The 21,187-nt window shown below is 35.6% G+C and overlaps 1 protein-coding gene across 1 annotated transcript in view; it reads right to left on the bottom strand.

Annotated features, from left to right (window-relative positions):
* The window catches only part of AXDND1 (axonemal dynein light chain domain containing 1), a 112,201-nt gene that overhangs the window by 51,231 nt on the left and 39,783 nt on the right, over positions 1 to 21,187 (bottom strand). Inside the window, exons 12-18 of the mRNA XM_073216825.1 lie at positions 15,534 to 15,654; positions 13,738 to 13,839; positions 12,698 to 12,861; positions 11,369 to 11,444; positions 9,257 to 9,491; positions 2,323 to 2,524; positions 1,459 to 1,552 (exon numbers count right to left, since the gene is read on the bottom strand). Coding sequence (XP_073072926.1) covers positions 1,459 to 1,552; positions 2,323 to 2,524; positions 9,257 to 9,491; positions 11,369 to 11,444; positions 12,698 to 12,861; positions 13,738 to 13,839; positions 15,534 to 15,654 — 994 coding nt within the window. The remainder of the gene's footprint in view (positions 1 to 1,458; positions 1,553 to 2,322; positions 2,525 to 9,256; positions 9,492 to 11,368; positions 11,445 to 12,697; positions 12,862 to 13,737; positions 13,840 to 15,533; positions 15,655 to 21,187) is intronic.

The following is a 21,187-nucleotide window of genomic DNA, read 5'->3' as shown; positions in this document are numbered from 1 at the left end:
GGCAGAGGAGCTGAATAGATAGTTCCCTAAAGAAGAAATTCAGATGGCCAACAGACACATTAAAAGATGCTCCACATCGCTTGTCATCAGAGAAATGCAAATTAAAACCACAATGAGGTATCACCTCACACCAGTAAGGATAGCTGCCATCCAAAAGACAAACAACAACAAATGTTGGTGAGGTTGTGGAGAAAGGGGAACCCTCCTACACTGCTGGTGGGAATGTAAATTAGTTCAACCATTGTGGAAAGCAGTATGGAGGTTCCTCAAAATGCTCAAAATAGAAATACCATTTGACCCAGGAATTCCACTCCTAGGAATTTACCCCAAGAATGCAGCACTCCAGTTTGAAAAAGACAGATCCACCCCTATGTTTATTGCTGCACTATTTACAATAGCCAAGATATGGAAGCAACCTAAATGTCCATCAGTAGATGAATGGATAAAGAATATGTGGTACATATACACAATGGAATATTACTCAGCCATAAGAAAAAAACAAATCCTACTATTCGCAACAACATGGATGGAGCTAGAGGGTATTATGCTCAGTGAAATAAGCCAGGCGGAGAAAGACAAGTACCAAATGATTTCACTCATATGTGGAGTATAAGAACAAAAGAAAACTGAAGGAACAAAACAGCAGCAGAATCACAGAACTCAAGAATGGACTAATAGTTACCAAGGGGAAAGGGACTGGGGAGGACGGGTGGGAAGGGAGGGATAAGGGCAGGAAAAAAAGAAAGGGGGCATTACAATTAGCATGTATAGTGTGGGGGCGCACGGGGAGGGCTGTGCAACACAGAGAAGACAAGGAGTGATTTTGCAGCATCTTACTATGTTGATGGACAGTGACTGTGAATGGGGATGTGGGGGGGACTTGGTGAAGGGGGAGCCTAGTAAACATAATATCCTTCATGTAATTGTAGATTAATGATACCAAAATAAAATTTAAAAAAAAGATGTCCACACATTCAGTTTTTCAGAATTGTAGAAAATTTTGTTCTAAAGACCAAACAGAATGCTGTTTTATAGCCCAAAAGCATTGTGATGTCTTATCTGTATGCCTAGTCACATGTTTCTGCCATCCTATCAGCCAATCAGGGGCATCAACATAAATCCTTAAAATGGTCACAATCCCAGATTAATGCCATTAAGGGAAAAAAAGCTAGTTTACTGAATAAAGAATAAAGATAATAACTAGAATTAAAAAACTTGGTCATATCTGAAACTTCATTTCAGAGGCAACATACTGCATTTAAAAATCCATAGTACCAATGAACTGTTCACTTCAAAAGAAAAAAACTCCGTTGCAAATTTTTTGAGTAATTATATAAGTTCCCGTTTTGCACCCCCCCAACCTTCTGCTTCAATTGGATAGCCATGACTTGGTTTTTCCTTGAAGAAAATTTCCAGCCAAGGCAAAATATAACCTCACAAAACCACAACAGTACATACTTGATGCTGAAGTTCAGTGTTACCATTGTTAATCTCATTGCCTATCTTCAAAAGCCACTGTTGAATCATGTTAAATATATGTGCTTGGAGTACCCTGAGGGAAAAATCAAGTGAAATAAAGATAAGTTACGTACAGTATGAAAGTTGCAATCAGCACATGAAGGGGTTGTATTTGGCTGGGCCGAGTAAAGTTAGGTGTTAACAATGAGAACTCAGAGAAAGTGGATCAAAGCCCTGACTAACCTGGTATAATGGCTTACTCGCTGACACAGCCTTCCTAACCGCAGGTGGGTAGCAACTGGCACAATGTAGATGTTACCTTCAGTGGTAGCTCTCTATTGTCACAACCCACACTCACACCCTTTACATTCACCTCTAGACCAGGGAGACCACAAAGCAAGAATGAGTTTTAAAATTCTCTCGAGACCAGCTTCCAAAATGGCAGCAGGAGGGGTGAAGCTGACCCACTCCCCAGTGAAACTGGTGAAAATTATTAAAAAAAAAAAATCTAAAGCCTCTGAAAATCATCCTAAGGACAAACAGTAAGTGGAAGAACGTCTATTCAAGACAATCTATGATGATTCAGTAAGAAAGGAGGAAGTCTATGGCATTTGAAACAAGGCTAACTCCCTCTTTTCCCCGTCAGCTCAGTGAGGCAGAAGCTCCACCCCAGACTGGGGCCGCAGGAAAGCAGGGCTCCCTCACCCTCCGGCTCCCTGCCAGGCGGCTTTCTTCCCCGAGGAACACATGTCAAGGTTTCTTATCGGACCTAATCCACCTTTTGCTGAGGCTTGGTACTGGGAAAATGCAGCTGACAAGTGGGGATTCACTTCCTCTGCCCAACAGAGAGTCACAGAAACTTACGAGCCAGAATCCATGTCCATGTCCTGCGCAACAGGGCCAGTAATGTTTAACAGTGCATCCAACTGAGATTTCATTTCATTAAATTTTTCACTAAGTTCTGACCATTCTTCAAGAATCATTTCAGGAAACGCCAGGAAGCTTTCCAACTTGAAAGAACAGAAGTCAAGAGAACTAATCAAACCTGCAAGAACTTTAGGGATACCTAGAAAAGTGAGAAAAGAAAGCATTAACTTTTAGAAGTACTTGTAAGTCTATTATTTCAACAATAAGTTATAAAGGACAAATGGGCAGGAGCATATCTTTTTTCATCTTTTTATTTACCCTACAGCTTGCCTGGTAAAGCATGTTGCAAAGAGTACTTCCTAAATAAATGTTTAGTGAATAAACACTGTGTAATTGGTGCTTTTGTTATTTATGGACTGTTGCTTTGATGACAGTATATATTCTGTTTCTTGTCTTCTTAGCTGAGAACCAAATGCGTTAAACCCAGAAACTGTAAACTATAGTTTTCTACAAAAGGCATTAATTTACTGAGTCATGCTATTAAGAAGGCAATGACTATAAACAGCTTCTTCATGATTACAGGACAGTTAATAACAGAAATGAGAACAGATGTAAGTCGTGAGTCATTATTCAGGTTTTCCTGAAGTATATAGTGTTAGTCTGAACAAGGATTGAGTCTGGATCCCAACATTTGACTGATTCACTGTGAGATTATGGCAAAATACCCTGTCTATACTTGTGTCTTTTCTCATTCACAAAAGAAATGAAACTGTGCCTGAGAGAGATAAAGAGATATAATTAAAAAGCAAACTTCTTCTCCTTGATGAAAATATTTTCATTGCCTCATCAGTAAAGTTTGATCTGTTAAAGTTTGATCAGTAAAAAATGATCTGTTAATTTCACTATCATTCACCATTTTGACATCCGCCTTTATTTTAAACCATTTATCACCTCATTTTTTCTCTGCCTACTATATTCTCACAGTTAAGTACTGCCATTTTGTATGTAACTATATTACTGCTGCTATAGATAATCAAGACTGTGTATTCCCATCTACTGTAGTATTACATTGAACAACAGTACCAGTCAATAGATCAGGGTTGCCTGGAACACTTTACTGGGAAAGATTCAGGACACAGTGAGTAAAAATGCTTCGATGAATTTTTAATGTCTCTCATGGGTTTGGGAGGATGGATTTCAGTATCTCTCATCGCAAAAAGGGATATTTGATCACCCTACTGGAGGGATAAAATTAAAGTTCAAAATCTGATAAGGAGTAGAGGCCCTGGTAAATGCACCAACCTTTCACTTATGACCCCTGAGCCCCTGAAGGGCTACATCTTAGAATAAGGGTAGAGCAGAAATAGATCAGCCCTCACAAAGCTTGAAGCCATATGTTATTTCAGCTCAGTCCCTATTTATATTAACATGATCTGCCCCTGCCTTAAAAGACCTGCCAGAAGAAAAAGTAAAACCACTCTTGTGAAATAGAGTACTATCCAGAGTCTCAAATTACAGATGGGTGAATTTCTCACACATCAATATCCAATATCAATCAAAATATCAGTCGGAAACAATGAGGACTAACTCAAAACCAAGACAAAATACATTTTTTAAAAAGGCCTTACAGAAAAAAGATATTATCCAATTATCAGACATGAACTTTAAAATTAACTGTGTTTAAAAATTTTAAGTTATCAGATGACAAGGTGGAGAATTGCAGCAGAGAACTAGAAACTCTAAAAGTTAATAAATTCTAGGTCTGAAATGAAAAATTCAGTAAATGTTTAAGAACAAATTAGAACGTACAAAGTACTAGAAGAAAATTGCTGTCAAGTTAGAATTCTCTACAACACAGATAATATATCATTTAAACAAAAAAAGGAAAATAAAAGCAAGAGAAATCATCAGCAGACCCAAACTATAGGAAATGCTAAACAGAGTGCCTCAGGGAGAAAGAAAATATGTGAGATAAACAAATGCAAATGTAGGAAGGTAATAATGTAAGGAGAAAAAGATCCTTTTCTCCAAATTCACGAAAGGGAGAGACTGGTTATTCTTTGACCATAGACTCAAGCCATGAACAAGTTATCATAAAATGGGTTCAAAATCCTTTCCAATTAATCAAGGACAGCTTCTCAAGAGTAACCATGCCTCTGAAAATCAACCCATCCAAGTCATCCTCAAATTACATATATTTTCTTTTAACTGTCCATTGGGCCCCATTCTGTTGTTTTATAGCTAAAGACAATCCTTCATTGCAGCTAATTCATAATTTTATTTAGTTTTCTATACATAAACACATCTGATGTTTTTTATTAAAGAGTTGTTAATATACAATCTTATGTTGGTTTCAAATGTACATCACAGTGGTTCAACATTCCCTGTGATCAACTTATACTGTGATTGTGAATTATTGTGCCCCTTTATCCCCTTGCTATCCCCTGCACCCATCCCAACCCCTCTCCCTTGGTAACCAGTAGTTACTTCTCAGTGTCCATGAGTTTACTGCTGTTTTAAACACATCTGATTTTATATGAATGAATGAATGTCATTGGATTATACATTCAACAAAGTATATAGAAGGAACATACCTCCACATAACAAAGGCCATATATGACAAGCCCACAGCTAACATCATACTCAACAGCGAAAAGCTGGAAGCTCTTCCTCTTCTAAGATCAGAAACAAGACAAAGATTGCCACTCTCATTACTTTTATTCAACATAATATTGGAAGTCATGGCTAGAGCCATTAGGCAAGAAAAAGAAATAAAAGGCATCCAAATTGAAAAGAAGGAGTAAAACTCACTTTCTGCAGATGACATGATATTATACATAGAAAACTCGAAAGATTCCACCAAAAAACTGTAGGAACTTATAAACCAATTCATTAAAGTTGCAGGACACAAAACCAATATACAGAAATCTGTTGTGTTTTTATGCACTAATAAAAAACTATTAGAAGGGGAAATTAAGAAAACCCATTTGCAATTGTATCAAAAAGAATATAAGACATAAGAATAAATTTAACTAAGGAGGTGAACGATCTGTATACTGCAGTACTCTAAGATGTTGATAAAAGAAGTTGAAGAAGACACAAATAAATGGAAATAATTCTGTGCTGAGGAATTGGAAGAATTAATATTGCTAAAATGTCCCAAGCAATCTACAGATTCAATCCCTATCAAAATTCCTATGACATTTTTCACAGAAATAGAACAAAAGTTCTAAAATATATATAGAACCACAATAGATCCCAAATAGCCAAAGCAGTTCTGAGAAAAAAGAAGTCGGAGGCATCATGCTCATCATGCTCTTGATTTCAAACTATATTACAAAGATACAGTAATAAAAATAGTATGGTATTGGCATAAAAACAGGCACATAAATCAATGCAACAGAATAGATGGCCTAGAAATAAACTGACACATGTAAGGTCAATTAATTTAGGACAAAGAAGGCAAGCATATAGAATGAAAAAGGACAGACTCTTCAATAAATGGTTCCGGGAAAACTGGAGAGCCGTATGCAAAAGAATGAAACTGGGCTGCTATCTTACACCAAACACAAAAATCAACTCAAATGGCTTAAAGACTTTAACATAAGACCTGAAACCATGAAAGTACTAGAAGAAAACATAAATGGTAAATACCTTGACATTGGAGTTAGCAATGTTCTTTTTGGATTTGACACCAAATCAAGGCAATAAAAGCAAAAATAAACAGCAGAACTTCATCAAATTAAAAAGCTATTCTAACAGGAGATAGCTCATTGCAGTTTTGATTTGTATTTCTCTGATGATTAGTGATGTTGTGCACCTTTACATGTACCTGTTGTACAGCTGTATGTCTTCTTTGGAAAAATATCTATTCAGGTCCTCTGCCCAGTTTTTAATCAGATTGTATTTTTTTGGCCTTTGAATTATATGAGTTCTTCATATATGTTGGATTTAACCTCTTATCAGATATATGCTTTGCAAATACATTCTCCCACTCAGTAGTTTGCCTTTTCATTTTGTTGATGGTTTCCTTTGCTGTAATTAACAACTGTATTGTACACTTGAAACTTGCTAAGAAAATAAAAGTTCTCACTACACACACACACACACACACACACAAACGGTAATCATATAAAGTGATGGATGTGTTAACCAAACTTATTGTGGTATAGAAAAAAATAAAATGAAGAAAACAAAGTTATTGTGGTAATCATTTCACAGTATATACATTTATCAAATCATCACTCACATTGTACACCTTAAACTTATACAATGCTATATATACTATATTTCAATAAAGTCAGGTGGAACAAAAGGAATAAAAGAGAACTTCCTAAACCTGGTTGCTATAGATATTGAATGTTTGTGTCACCAAAGGGTCAGATGTTGAAATTCCCAATGTGATGGCATGTGGGGATGGGCCCCTTGGGAGGTGATTAAGTCATAAGGGTAGATAGAGTTCTCATGAATGGAACTGGTGCCCTTATAAAAGAGACCCAGAGAGCTCCCTCACCCTTTCATGCCATGAGAGGACACAACAAGAAGACCGCCATCTATGAAAGAGGAAGTGGGCTCTCACCACAGGGATAAATCTACTATTGCCCTGATTTTGGACTTCCCAGCCTCTAAAACTGTGAGAAACAAAATTCTGTTGTTTATGAGCCACTAGTCTATGTCAGTTTGTTGTAGCAGCTCGAACAGACTAAGATACTCATAAAAGGCATCTATGAATTACTACAGCTAGTATCAGATTCAGTGGTGAAAGACTGGATGCTTTCCCCTTAAGATCAAAAACAAAGACAAGGATGTCTGTTCTCATCACTTCTTTTCAACATTGTACTAGAAGTGTGAGCCAAGAAAAGTATGCCAGAAAAATACAGAAAAGGAATACAGAATGGAAAGGAACAAAAAAACTATCTTTTCACAGATGATATGACCTTGCAAATGGAAGATCCTAAGGAATCTACTAAAAAAACTATTCTAACTAAAAATGAGATCAGCAAGTGGCAGGATACAAGATCAAAATAAAAAATTAATTCTATTTCTATGCACAAGCAATGAACAATCCAAAAACGAAAGTGAAAAAATAGCATCAAAAAGAATAAAATACACAGGAAAACATTTAACAAAGGAAGTGCAAAACTTATTCTCAGAACATTACAAAACACTGAAAGAAACTAAAGAAGATCCACTAATTGGAAAAAATCCCAGGTTTATGGATTGGAAGATTAGACATTGTTAAGATGCCAAGCCTCTCCCAAACAGATTCAGAGATGCAACACAATCCCCATCAGAATCCAAGCTTGTTTCCTTCTAGAAAGTAATAAGCTGTTTCTAAAATTCATGTGGAATTGCAAGTGATACAGAACAGCCAAAACAATCATGAAAAAGAATAAAGCAGGAGGACTTAACACTTCTAGATTTTGAAATTTACTACAAAGCAACATAAATCAAGCAGTGTGATATTGGCACATGGACAGACATAGAGATGCATGGAATAGAACTGGAAGTCCAGATATACACCCATACACCTACGGTCAAACTGACTTATGACAAGGGTGCCAAGACCATTAAATGTGGAAAAGACAGTCTTTTTAACAAATGGTGCTGGGATAACTGGATATCCACAGGTAAAAAAAATAAGTTATACCTCTACCTCCCCACATATGCAAAAATTAACTCAAAACAGCTCAAACACTATAAGAGCAAAAAGTATAATACTCTTAGAGGAATTCGTAAGGGTAAAAACTTCACAGTTTTGAATTTGGCAAAGGATTTATAGACATGACACCAAAAGCACAAACAAATAAAATTTTTTTAAAATACATAAATTGGTCTTCAACAAAATTAAGAACTTCTGTACTTCAAAGGACACCACCAGGAATATGAAAAGGCAAATCACAGAATCAGAGAAAATATCTATAATTCATATATATATGAAATGGGACTTGTATCCAGAACATTTAAAGAACTCTTACAACTCATTAGTAGAAAAACAAATAACCCAATTAAAACATAGACAATGGGTCTGAATAGACTTTTCTCCAAAGAAGAAATACAAATGGCTAGTGAGACCTTAAAAAGATGTTCCACATTCTTATTAGGAAAACACAAATAAGTCAAAACCACAATAAGATACTATTTCACACCCACTAGCATGGCAGAAAGTCAGGTAACAAGAATGTGGAGAAATTGGAACCCTCATACACTGCTCATAGGTATATGAAATTTTTTTAAAAACAGTGTGATAGTCCTCAAAAAATTAAATGTAGAATTACCACATGACCAGCAATTCTCCTCCTAGGTATATGCCTAAGAGAAATGTAGACAGGGGGCTGCACAGGAACATGGAGACAAATGTTTGTGGCAGCATTATTCATAACAGCCAAAAAGTGGAAACAACCCAAATGTCCATCAATAAACAAAATGTGATATACACATATAATGGAAAATTATCAGCTGTAAAAATGAATGAAGAACTTGATACATGCTAAAACATAGATGAACCTTTTAAACATTATGCTAAGTGGAAGTCAGTCACAAAATATTGCATACTATGAGATTCCATTGTATGAAAGTCCAGAAGAGCGAAATCTATAGCCATAAAAAGTAGACTTAAGACTGGGGAGGGATAGGGGGATACAAAAGTGACAGCTAAAAAAATATTTTGATAAAAAATATTCTAAAATTGTGATGATGGCTATACATGTCTGTGAATATACTAAAAAAATCAGTGAATTGTATACTTTAAAAGGTAAATTGTCTTGGATGTAAATTATATCTTAATAAAGCAATGCTCAATGCTTTATTTTGCTTGATTTTTAAAACTATATGCATATATTTTTATTTTAAATATTAATTATGTTGAAAATAATACTGTTGAAATTCTTTATAATGTCAAGCAATCTAATCATTGTGGTTTGTTTCTTACCATTATCCCCATTTATTCTTATTTCAAATTCTTTGTAGAGTCTTCCTATGCTTTCCACAGTTTCCTCCATGTGCTGCTGCTCTGGTGGAATCTCCCCCTTGATACTTTTATGGCAATTGAATATCCCAAGCCCAATATCTATCCAACTTTCCTGTAAATGTTTAATAATCTTGAGAGAATTATATTTGGACGCTAGATGATCCCCAGTAAACTTCTCTTTATCGTCCTTCAGCAGCTAGAGAGTGAGAGGAGGTGAGGAAATTAGCACATTATTGACTAATGATTCATCAAAACCTACCCAGATCCTTATTTTCCAGTGGCTCCCAATTACTTTGAAGTTGCATACCCTATCATTATTTGCTAACACCATTTCTTCTCAAAATGGTATGTGATATACATTGTATTTTTTAAATTGAGGTGAATTTAAATTAATTATGATAGTTTGGCAATATGAAAATAATTATACTAAATCTTATTGGGTAAAAAATTAGTGGCAAGCAATTAAGTCCAAGAGAGCTGAGCATGTTTAATTTCTATATGCTTTTGTAAAGCTAGATCTGTTTACATGAATCTCACTAGACTGGAGAAGTATCCTGAATGTACAGGTTGAGTTTTATTCATGTTTTATTTGTCTGTGTAACCTCAAGTCCAAGTCTTGAACATGACATATCAATAAATAATTGTGGAAAAAAGAAAGTGCAATTTATATATGTTTTGCCATTATTTGTAACTCAGATAATGGAAAGTCATCCATACTTCAATAGATAATCAGGACAGGGAAGCAATATAGCAAAACAATTAAAGGTAAGTGTTTTGGCGTTAGACCTCAAGTCACATTCTGACTCAGCCACTTACCATTTATAGAAAACTTAGACAAGTTACTTAACATGTCTAAGCTTCAATTTCCACATCTGTGAGATGGGGATATGAACCTGCATCATGTGGCTGCCAAGAAGAGTAAGATAACATGTGGGAAACACTTTCAGACTGGAAAGGGCTTAATGAATGAGGTTATTATTATTCCTACTAAATAAAGAAGCATCAGTTATTTTTTTCAATTTTATCTATGCAATGTAAAAATTACCAGATAAACAGTAAAAAAAAGTCACTAAACTGGAGATAATATACATAGGACAACAAACTTCTTCAATTCCAAGAATATTCCATTCAAGTCATTTCAAAAAAACGTAAACAGCTTCCTGGGATCCAGAGACGATTTCATCGGGTCCTAAGTTTAAAATTCACTTTGGAAGTATTTCATTGCCTTACATATTTTCCTTTGTCAGACTACTATATAACATGATAGCAATTTGATTAATGAAGCCTATTCTCAAAGCTCAAACCCTTTCAAAAGATGTTATTAATAAACAAAGTATGGCATATACATACAATGGAATATTTTTCAGCATTTAAAAGGTAGGAAATTCTGACAAAATGCTACAATCTGCATGAGTCTTAAGGACACTGTGCTGACGGGAACACATTAGTCATACAGGGACAAACATTTTATCATTCCATTTATGGGAGGTGCCTAGAGCAGTCGAAACCATAGAGATAGAAATAGAATGGCGGCTTCCAGGGGCTGGGGGAGGAGGGATACGGGGCTACTGTTTAGTGCACACAGAGCTTCAGTTCAGGAAAGATGAAAAGGCTCTGGACCTGGATGGTGATGGCGGTTGCACAGCAATGTAATGTACTTAATGCCTCTGAACTGTATACACTTATAAATGACTCAAAAGGTAAATTTTATATTATGTATATTTTACTATAAGATGTTATTAATTTTAAAAGTCCAATTTGTCCTTTAGACACAAAGCAGGTACAGAAGAGGCACAGATGTTACTCATGTCTGACATCAGATGAGAGAATCAGAACTACCCTCACTGCTACCCAAGTGCTTTTCCCAATTTTTTTCTGTCAGGCTAATTTGATTTGACCCAAAAATCTAAAACAGAACTGAAAACAGAATAGGTAAGCATATTGTTTAAAGCCTCTGTAGTCTTGCTGTTTTACTTGTGTTTCACAAAACTTAGTATGGCATTTTTAAAGGATGAGGAGAGGCAAGTGTACAAACAGCATTTAATTACCAAGCTGTTTATTAGAAAGTCTTACCTTTTGCCACTGCTTTAAGTCTAGAAGAACTGATTCGAGGCTATTTCCTTTATTAGAGGATAAAATGTCCTTTTCACTGAAGGAAGGAAAAAAGCATGAGCAGGGGCTCAGAACAAGGCATAAACAAAGAAAATAAAAAATTAACATTAATTATGTTTCTCCCTACTGATCTTCAGGCATGCCTTCCGGGTTCAGCCTTTCTCCTCATAGGCATTCAACTTTAAATGGAATGTAAATATAAGTTCAGGCTCTAGTCAGACCTGAGTAACCAAGTTACAGGCTCAGAGGCCATGATAGTATTAAAAGGGTGGTCTCTGGGTCTTCAGCATACAAAATGATCTTCCTAAGAGTAATTCCTATTGAAGAGAGCTGCCAAAACAATATATAAATAGAAAAAAGTCTAATGAACAATTAAGACTCAACATTTAGGTCAGAAAACTTTCAGTCAGCAAGAGTTTCCTTTAATATCCCTGAGGCGTCACAAGGAGAAAGCTCTGGAGAAAGAAGTTCCTGAAGGGAGAGGGACAAGAGGACCACTGTCCCCTGGGTTCCCCTCCCAGCTGAGAGTGAACGAACAGTGGGAAGGGGCGCAGACAGCAGCTGCAGCTTCCATATGTATCAGCTTCAGCTTCCACAACTTCCAGACGTACTAACTGGGAAACCTCTTAGAGGATGTGAAAAACTGAAGCCCCTGTTTTCAATTGGAAATGGAAGTGTGCCTAAATGGGTTTCCTCAATAGACAAAGGATCTGAAAGTTTAAAAAAGCCTTAGAAATCATTGAGTCCAGCCTGCTTTCAAAGGATAGATTCCCACTAACCCTGGTTGTGTTTTAGTCATCCAGCCCCCCACTTACCTACTTTACAGGCAACCTTTTCCTGTCAGATTTGTCCAGTTGTTACAAAGTGTAATTTCCAGTCAAAATCAATCTCCTTTTGACTGCCACCCAGTGATTTCACTTCTCTGAACATGCACTACACTACAGAATTTGCAGATGGATCTAGATATTCAAGGTTGCCCATAGTAATGACATAAATTGATTTTAAAAAGAAAGGAAAGAAAAGAGACTTAAATGGAGGCAGCAGCAGCTGGGTAGAAGGATCAGGATGGACTAGACAGATGATCAGTATTAGAAAAATCTAAGACCATCCAAGCGCCTAGCAGGATTGTGCCTTGTAAAGGGTGCTGCTTACCTCACCAGAAATCACTCTTGAGTAATTACAAGGTAAAAGAGAAATAGGGAAAAACAGAGAAGAAGAAGAAGAAGAATTGGACTGAGTTATCAGACATGACATAGTATAATCAGAAAAGTAAGATTCTTGGAGACACACTTATTATTTCTGAAGAACTGCTGCCATTTGATAAGGCCATCCTTAACAATTTGCAGTTTCTCCCTTGTTGATTCTTCACTTTGTTCCACTTCCTGTTTAAATGTATTCATTAAGGTTCTCCATTTCTGGGTCAACTTTTGCAGCTGTGCAAGGTCTGCTGTGTCCTAGACAAAATGCATGGAATTAAACCACATATTCATTTATTTACAGAGCAACTGCTTGCTAGCATACACCAGGCTATAATTAATATTGTAATACTAAGAAAAACCTTAGAAAATATATCAAACAATTGAAAAGATACTCCTCTTTCAAACTATCATCAGCAACAGTACTACACAATCCCCTTGATAGATTTTCTGTGGTACATAAAATATAAGGGACAAGATTTTTTCCTCTGTAGCATGAGCCCAATTTTCCCACAGAACTTTGATGGGAGGCAGTGTAGTACATTAGAAAGAACAGGAATTCCAAAGCCAAACAGAACCAAATGTGAATCCTAGCCATTTACTGGCTGTGTAACCTTGGGGGATATGATTTAATCCATTTGAGATTATTTTTCTTATCCATAAAATAAAGGCCCTGATATATATATATCTCACAGGATTGTTATGAAAATTAAATAAAATTACTAGTGCAAATAGTATGACTCAAGAAATAAACTAAATAATACTTTCCTCCTTCTCAACCTAGTGTGCTTACTGAATTTTCCCATAAAATTGAATAGAAATGCATTGATAATGTGACTAGCTCAATGAACACAGTTACTTACATTTTTTTAATTTAAGCAGTAATAAATAGAATAACTCTATAAAATAAACATTTGTAGAGTTATTAACTTAAGTTGCTTTAATTAGGGTAGAAGACAAATATAAAGAAGAGCCTTTATTTACTTTCCCTTAGATTTTTCATTTAGCCCACAAAAAAGCACAAATATAAAACTATATTTCAATTTAACCTAAAAATTTAGCCAAGGCTTCTCATAGTCTCAACCCTCCACAATTGGAGTCCCTTTCCCATAGCTTAAGAGAACTGAGCTTTACCTTGGCTGACAGCAGTATGATGAAATGCTTAGCATATTTATTCCAGCCTTTCTCACTGAGGTAAAGTCTTTTAGCTAATATGATTCTATTTCTTTCAATTACCTTTAAAGAAAGTACTAAAATTAGGAACCTAAAACATTAACAAACCAGTGTTAGTTTTTAAGCCCAAACCAACTTCACACATCAATTTTTCATTGAATCATTAACTCAATCACAATCTCTTGTTTAAATTATAAACTAATTTGAATCACAAATTCACAATTTCTAAAACTACTGGACTGGAATTAAACTGATGTACAGTATATAGCAGATGTTCCCAAACAATCTGATCTCAAAACTCTTCACACTCTTAAAAAATCACTGAGGTCTCCAAAGAGTTTTTGTTTATATGCATTATATCCATTGATATTTACTGTACTGAAAATTAAAACTGAAATTATTTAAAACATGTATTTGTTAATTCATTTAAACATAACATTAATAAACCCATTATATGTTAACATAGTTTTTTTAATGAAAAAAACAGACTATATTTTCCAAAGCAAAAAACACTAGAGAAAAGAACACCATGTTTTTTTACATTTTCATAAATCTCTTTAATGTCTACCTTAATAGAATAGAGCAGGATTTTCATTTTTGCTTCTGTGTTCAATCTGTTGCAATATCCTATATCATGTAGCTTCAGGAAAAATCTGCTGTATGCTCATGTGAGAATGAGAATGAAGAAGGCAAGTAACATCTTAGTATGTGATGAAACTAGTTTTGACCTCATGAAAGGGTCTCATGAACCCCCAGGGGGTCCTTGGACCGTACTTTGCAAACCACTGATATAGTGAATCAATGATACGTTCATTTAGTGAATAACTGTGCTAGACACTGGGCATATAGCCACGAACAAAAGAGACAAAGTCGTTATCTTCAGGGAGCTGACATTCTAGCTGTCATTTGGTCTAACCGAAAGCCCCATCAATTCAAGATATTCTCCTCGGAAAGAATACAGGTAGAGGACTAGAGTCAGTTCTCTACTGTTTAAATACTCGTAGATTAAGGGAACTTGTCTTCTTTTTTTTCTCCTACTGAACATGCCAAGCTCCCAGATTTGTTTCTTACATATTTTCTGTCTTGATTGTTTCCTCTGGACATGTCAATGTCCCTTTTATAATCCTGCATCAGGATGGAACACTGTGTCCTAAAAGAGGTCTGACCATTCCAGAGGAAAATGAGAAAAAAATATGAATCTGTTAAGGATCATAAGTTGCTATTAATACTATAAGTCCCATATGTAAGACTAAGCAACCAACCAGCAAATATTTTAGAAAAATAGAATATTTGGGGACTTTATTTCCCTAAAGCATCATCCACAAGCTGCCATACTTCAATTCATCTGTTATCTTGAGTACCAAGGTAACAGAACCAAAGTGTCTTCCAGTGATATCCAGTGATGCTAATATGGTTACATTACGTGAAAAAAATATATTTCACTTTCCCTAGTTTGTTATTAGCATAAAGTTGAAATTTTAACATGTTCACAAATAACAGAAAAAGAATTCTTGTTCATACTTCACAGGTTCTGGTGAAAAAAAGCCCTTAATTCGGCAGCAGACAGGTCTCCAACAGGGAAGAAACAGGAAGAAAGATGCAACTTTCCCTTCTTGAGGGCCATAATGGCTACATTATTTATCGATTATAAATATATGTTCACTTTTTAAATTTTGTCTAGATTATTGGAAAGTAGTGAAACACAACTTTATCCAGACAAAAAAAGAAGTCTGAGGTATAATTCCAGATGAACCAACCTTTAGAGCCAACTCATATGCAGCTGAGCTCCAGATATCTCTTTCTACCATTAACTGTTTAATATCATTTTCCATCCTTCCTCTTTGAAATGTATATAAGTCATGGTATTCTTCTACAATTCTAAAAGAAAAATTAAGGAACAGATGTTTAGAGACTTTTTTAAGAACAGAAATTTGTTCTAAAACAGGTACTTTGTTCCTTTAAAATTCATTATAAGGTATGGTATAATTGTTGGATATATTAATAACACTAACATTTACTGAAATAGAAGAAAAAATATTCACACTTCATTTATAAATCTTACAAAAGCCTTAAAGTAAAAAAATTCAATATCTAGTTCCCTGCTGTAAACACTTTTAATCATATTATTTATTCACTAGTATGGTATTCCAATGGTATAATGACACTGTATCTCATGAAAAATTCAGAATACAAGTAGCACTAATGTAGAAGTTTTACTGTTAAGCTGTTTTTCTCATAGAATTAGGACTCTTTATTAAAGGCAAAAAGCCCAATAATTAGGAGCCACTGTATTTTATATAAAATTAGTATAAGATTTAAAGAAATACTCCATGAAATAATCAAAAGCTTAAGTATAATTAAATGCCTTTTTCTTAACTATTTTTTCTTCATGTTTACCAGAACATACCTTTTCCTTCTAATGTAGTGAAGCTTCTCTTAGATTTAAAAGCTGTTCTGAGATTAAATACAATCACGAGAGTTGTAAATTGACTGGCAGCATCTTACCAACCTTTTGAAACACTTCCTCCTAAGGAATATTAACTTTGCTGTAAGAATTAAAGACTAGTGACATAGAATTCTTCTAATTTTGCTAAAAGTAAGAATTATTAGCATCAGTTCCTGAAGCCTCCTCCTATTGGGAGGTTTCCACTTGCTCAAGGAAACAGAGGAAAAATTAATGACCCTAGGTGTCGCACAAATGAATACACATATAAAAATTCAACAAGCTACCTCTTAAGATTTCTGTACTTTACTCTCTGAAAGTTAGACCATAATTTTAAGAAGGGAATAAGGACCTTTGCTATAACAGCAAAAGAACAAAATTCACAAACAACCTTAATGTCCAGTAACAAGAGACTGGCCAAAACACATGACGGATACAGCTCTTAGATAAAAATACTCTGCAACTAGTAAAAGATCACGTTCTTAAGACTTTGATATATGGGAAAAATTTTTTGTTTTATAACATAAAATGAGAAAAACCCTAATGACAAAATTATATATTCAGTCTGACCTAATTTTTATTTAAAAAATAAAGAAAAAAGAAAAATATTAATAGTTGTTAGCTCTAAGAGAAAGAACTATGGATGCTTATTTCCTTATTTTATGGGTTTCTGTATTTTCCAAATTTTAAAGATAAGAACAGGTTGTTGGTGGAAAAAAGCACTGGTTAACAAACACAAAATCACACACTCTCTCACACACACACACACACACACAAATGAACCATACCGCTTCAGGACCATCAGTTTTTAAAGAGAATGAGGCTTCTCTCTCCCTTTCCCTTCCCTTCTCTCTGGTTTTATATGTTTTGTTCCTATAACAGACATTTGCACAAAAGGAGTTGGAGTTCTTATTTATTTTTTTAATGCATTCAACAGATACCTGCCTACTATATGCCAGGCGCTGTTCAAAACTAAACAAAGCAAAAACCCTTTGCCCTTATAAAGTTTATTTGGAAGAGACAATAAACACATAAAAAAATGAAACATATTAAGTAGTCATAGCTCTATAGATTAAAAAATGTCAGGGAAAGGGGATTGAGAGTCCAAAACATGTTTCAATTTTAAATAGGAGGATCAGGAAAGACCTTGAGCAAAGATCTGAAAGGAGGAGGCAGGAAGCTACACAGCTCTGGAGGAAGATGACTCCAGGCCCTGAAAAGGGAGCCTGCCTGGAGTGTTCAAGGAACTGCACAAAGGCAAGCATGTTTAGGGTAAAGGAGAAGCCAGAGAAACTCTGGTAGGGTAAGTCTTGTAAACCATTTTTTTTTTAAATATGACCTTGTACTGTAAGATGGGGAGACACTGTAGAATTTTGAGCAGAGAAATGACATTATCTCAGTCAAGTTTTAATAGATCACGCCAGCTGCTATGTAGAAAACAGACTATAGCAGTGTGAACACAAAAGCAGAAAAGCTATTCAGAGGGTACTGCAATACCCCAGGCAGGAAATGAAGGTGACAGTAGTGAACGTGGTGAAGAGTCTACATGTGCAGTGAAAGGAGAGTTGACAGAATTTGCTGGAGACATGTGAGATGTGAGACAAAGAAAGGGATCAAGGATGACTTTAAGTATTTGGGCTCCAGAAACTGAGACGATGGAGTTACCAATAACTGAAGTGAGAAAAGAGTGTGAGCAGAGTGGGTTCGGTGGAACAAACAAGAATTCAGTCTGGGAATGTGAGGCATCTAAGTGGAAATGATAAGGCATTGAATATGACTGGAATTCTACAAGGTTGATCATGTAGATAAAAATGTGTAGACTCAAAGATTAGACCAGAAATAAATAAAATTGAGAATAAAACAATAGAATCAATGAAAGGAGGAGCTGGTTCTTCTAGAAAATAAACAAAATAAATAAAACCCTAGCCAGACTTATCAAGAAAAAAAGAGAGTCTACACACATAAACACAACTAGAAATGAGAAAGGAAAAATCACTATGAACAACACAGAAACATAAAGAATTGTTAGAGAATACTATGAAAAATTATATACTAACAAACTGGATAACCTAGAAGAAATGGACAACTTTCTAGAAAAATACAACCTTCCAAGGCTGACCCAGGAAGAAACAGAAAATCTGAACAGACCAATTACCCAGCAAGGAAATTGAACTGGTAATCAAAAAACTACCTCAGAACAAAGTCCCTGTACCAGATGGCTTCACTGCTGAATTTTATCAAACATTTAGTGAAGACCCAATACCCATCCTCCTTGAAGTTTTCCAAAGAGTAGAAGAGGGAATACTTCCAAACTCATTCTATGAGGCCAGCATCACTCTAATACCAAAACCAGGCAAAGACACCACAAAAAAAGAAAATTACAGACCAATATCCCTGATGAATATAGATGCAAAAATACTCAACAAAATATTAGCAAACCAAATTCAAAAATACATCAAGAGGTTCATATGCCATGATCAAGTAGGATTCATCCCAGGGATGCAAGGATGGTACAACATTCGAAAATCCATCAACATCATCCACCACATCAACAAAAAGGACAAAAACCACATGATCATCTCCATAGATGCTGAAAAAGCATTGAACAAAATTCAACACCCCTTCATGATAAAAACTCTCAACAAAATGTATATAGAGGACAAGTAACTCAAAATAATAAAGGCCATATATGACAAACCCATAGCCAACATCATACTTGGCAGTGAGAAGCTGAAAGCAAGGATACCCACTCTCCCCACTTTTATTCATAGTTCTGGAGGTTCTAGCCATGGCAATCAGACAACACAAAGAAACAAAAGGTACCCAGATTGGTAAAGAAGATATTAAACTGTCACTGTTTGAAGATGACATAATATTGTACATAAAAACCCCTAAGAATCCACCCCAAAATTACCAGAACTAATAACTGAATTCAGCAAAGTTGCAGGATACAAATTCAATACACAGAAATCTGTTGCATTCCTATACACTAATGATGAACTAGCAGAAAGAGAAATCAGGAAAACAATTCCATTTACAATTGCATCAAAAAGAATAAAATACCGAGGAATAAACCTAATGAAGGAAGTGAAAGACCTATACTCTGAACACTACAAGACACTCATGAGAGAAATTAGACACCAATAAATGGAAGTACATACCATGCTTATAGATAGGAAGAATTAATATTGTCAAAATGGCCATCCTGCCTAAAGCAGTCTACAGATTCAATACAATCCCTATCAAAATACTGACGGCATTCTTCAATGAACTAGAACAAATAGTTCTAAAATTCATATGGAATCACAAAAGACCCTGAATAGCCAAAGCAATCCTGAGAAGGAAGAACAAAGCTGGGGAGGTTACTCTCCCCAACTTCAAGCTCTACTGCAAAGCCACAGTAATCAAGACGATTTAGTACTGGCACAAGAACAGACCCATAGATCAATGGAACAGAATAGAGGGCCCAGATGCAAACCCAAGCATATATGGTCAATTAATATTCAATAAAGGAGCCATGCATATACAATGGGGAAATGACAGCCTCTTTAACAGCTGGTGTTGGCAAAACTGGACAGCTACATGTAAGAGAATGAAACTGGATTATTGAGTAACTCCATACATAAAAGTAAATTCAAAATGGATCAAAGACCTGAATGTAAGTCATGAAACCATAAATCTCTTAGAAGACAACATAGGCAAAAATCTCTTGAATATAAACATGAACAACTTCTTCCTGAACACATCTCCTCTGGCAAAGGAAACAAAGACAAAAATGAACAAATGGGACATCAAGCTAAAAAGCTTCTGTACAGCAAAGGACACTATCAGGAGAACAAAAAGGCATCCTACAGTATGGGAGAATATATTTGTCAATGACATATCTGACAAGGGGTTAACATCTAAAATATATAAAGAACTCATAGGCATCAACACCCAAAAAGCAAATAACCCGATTAAAAAATGGGTAGATATGAACAGACAATTCTCCAAAGATGAAATTCAGATGGCCAACACACACATGAAAAGATGCTCCATGTCACTAATTATCATGGAAATGCAAACTAAAGCCACAATGAGAAATCATCTCACACCAGTTAGGATGGCCAACATCCAAAAGACTAGGAACAACAAATGCTGGCGAGGATGCGGAGAAAGGAGAGCCCCTCCTACACTGCTGGTAGGAATGTAAATTAGTTCAACCACTGTGAAAAGCAATATGGAGGTTCCTCAAAAAATTAAAAATAGAATTACCGTTTGACTTGGGAATTCCACTCTCAGGAACTTACCCAAAGAAAACAACTTCTCAGATTAAAAAAGACATATGCACCCCTATGTTGATCACAGTACTATTTACAATAGCCAAGATATGGAAGCAACCCTAGTGTTCATCAGTAGATGAATGGATAAAGAAGATGTGGTACATATACACAATGGAATACTATTCAGCCATAATAAGAAAAGAGATCCTACTATTTGCAACAACATGGATGGAGCTAGAAGGTATTATGCTCAATGAAATAAGCCAGGTAGAGAAAGACAAGTGCCAAATGATTTCCCTCATTTGTGGATTATAACAACAAAGCAAAACTAAAGGAACAAAACAGCAGTGGACTCACAGACTCCAAGAAGGGACTAGTGGTTACTAAAGGGGAGGAGTCAGGGAGGGTGGGTTAGGGGAGAGAGAAGGGGATTGAGGGGTATTATGTTTGGTACACATGGTGTGGGGGGGGGTTACGAGGAAGACAGTGTTGCACAGAGAAGACAGGTAGTGACTTTGTGACATTTTACTACACTGATGGACAGTGATTTCAATGGGGTATGTGGGGGACTTGATAATATAGGTGAATGTAATAACCACATTGTTTTTTATGTGAAACCTTCATAAGAGTGTATATCAATGATACCTTAAAAAAATGTGTGGGCTCAGAGTACATAGATGATGGGATTTAAAGCCAAGAAACTGAA

The sequence above is a fragment of the Manis javanica genome, chromosome 11 (assembly GCF_040802235.1).
Source record: "Manis javanica isolate MJ-LG chromosome 11, MJ_LKY, whole genome shotgun sequence".
Lineage (NCBI taxonomy): Eukaryota > Metazoa > Chordata > Mammalia > Pholidota > Manidae > Manis > Manis javanica.
Note: the sequence above shows the minus strand (reverse complement) of the source record. Positions and strands in the feature narration are given on the sequence as shown.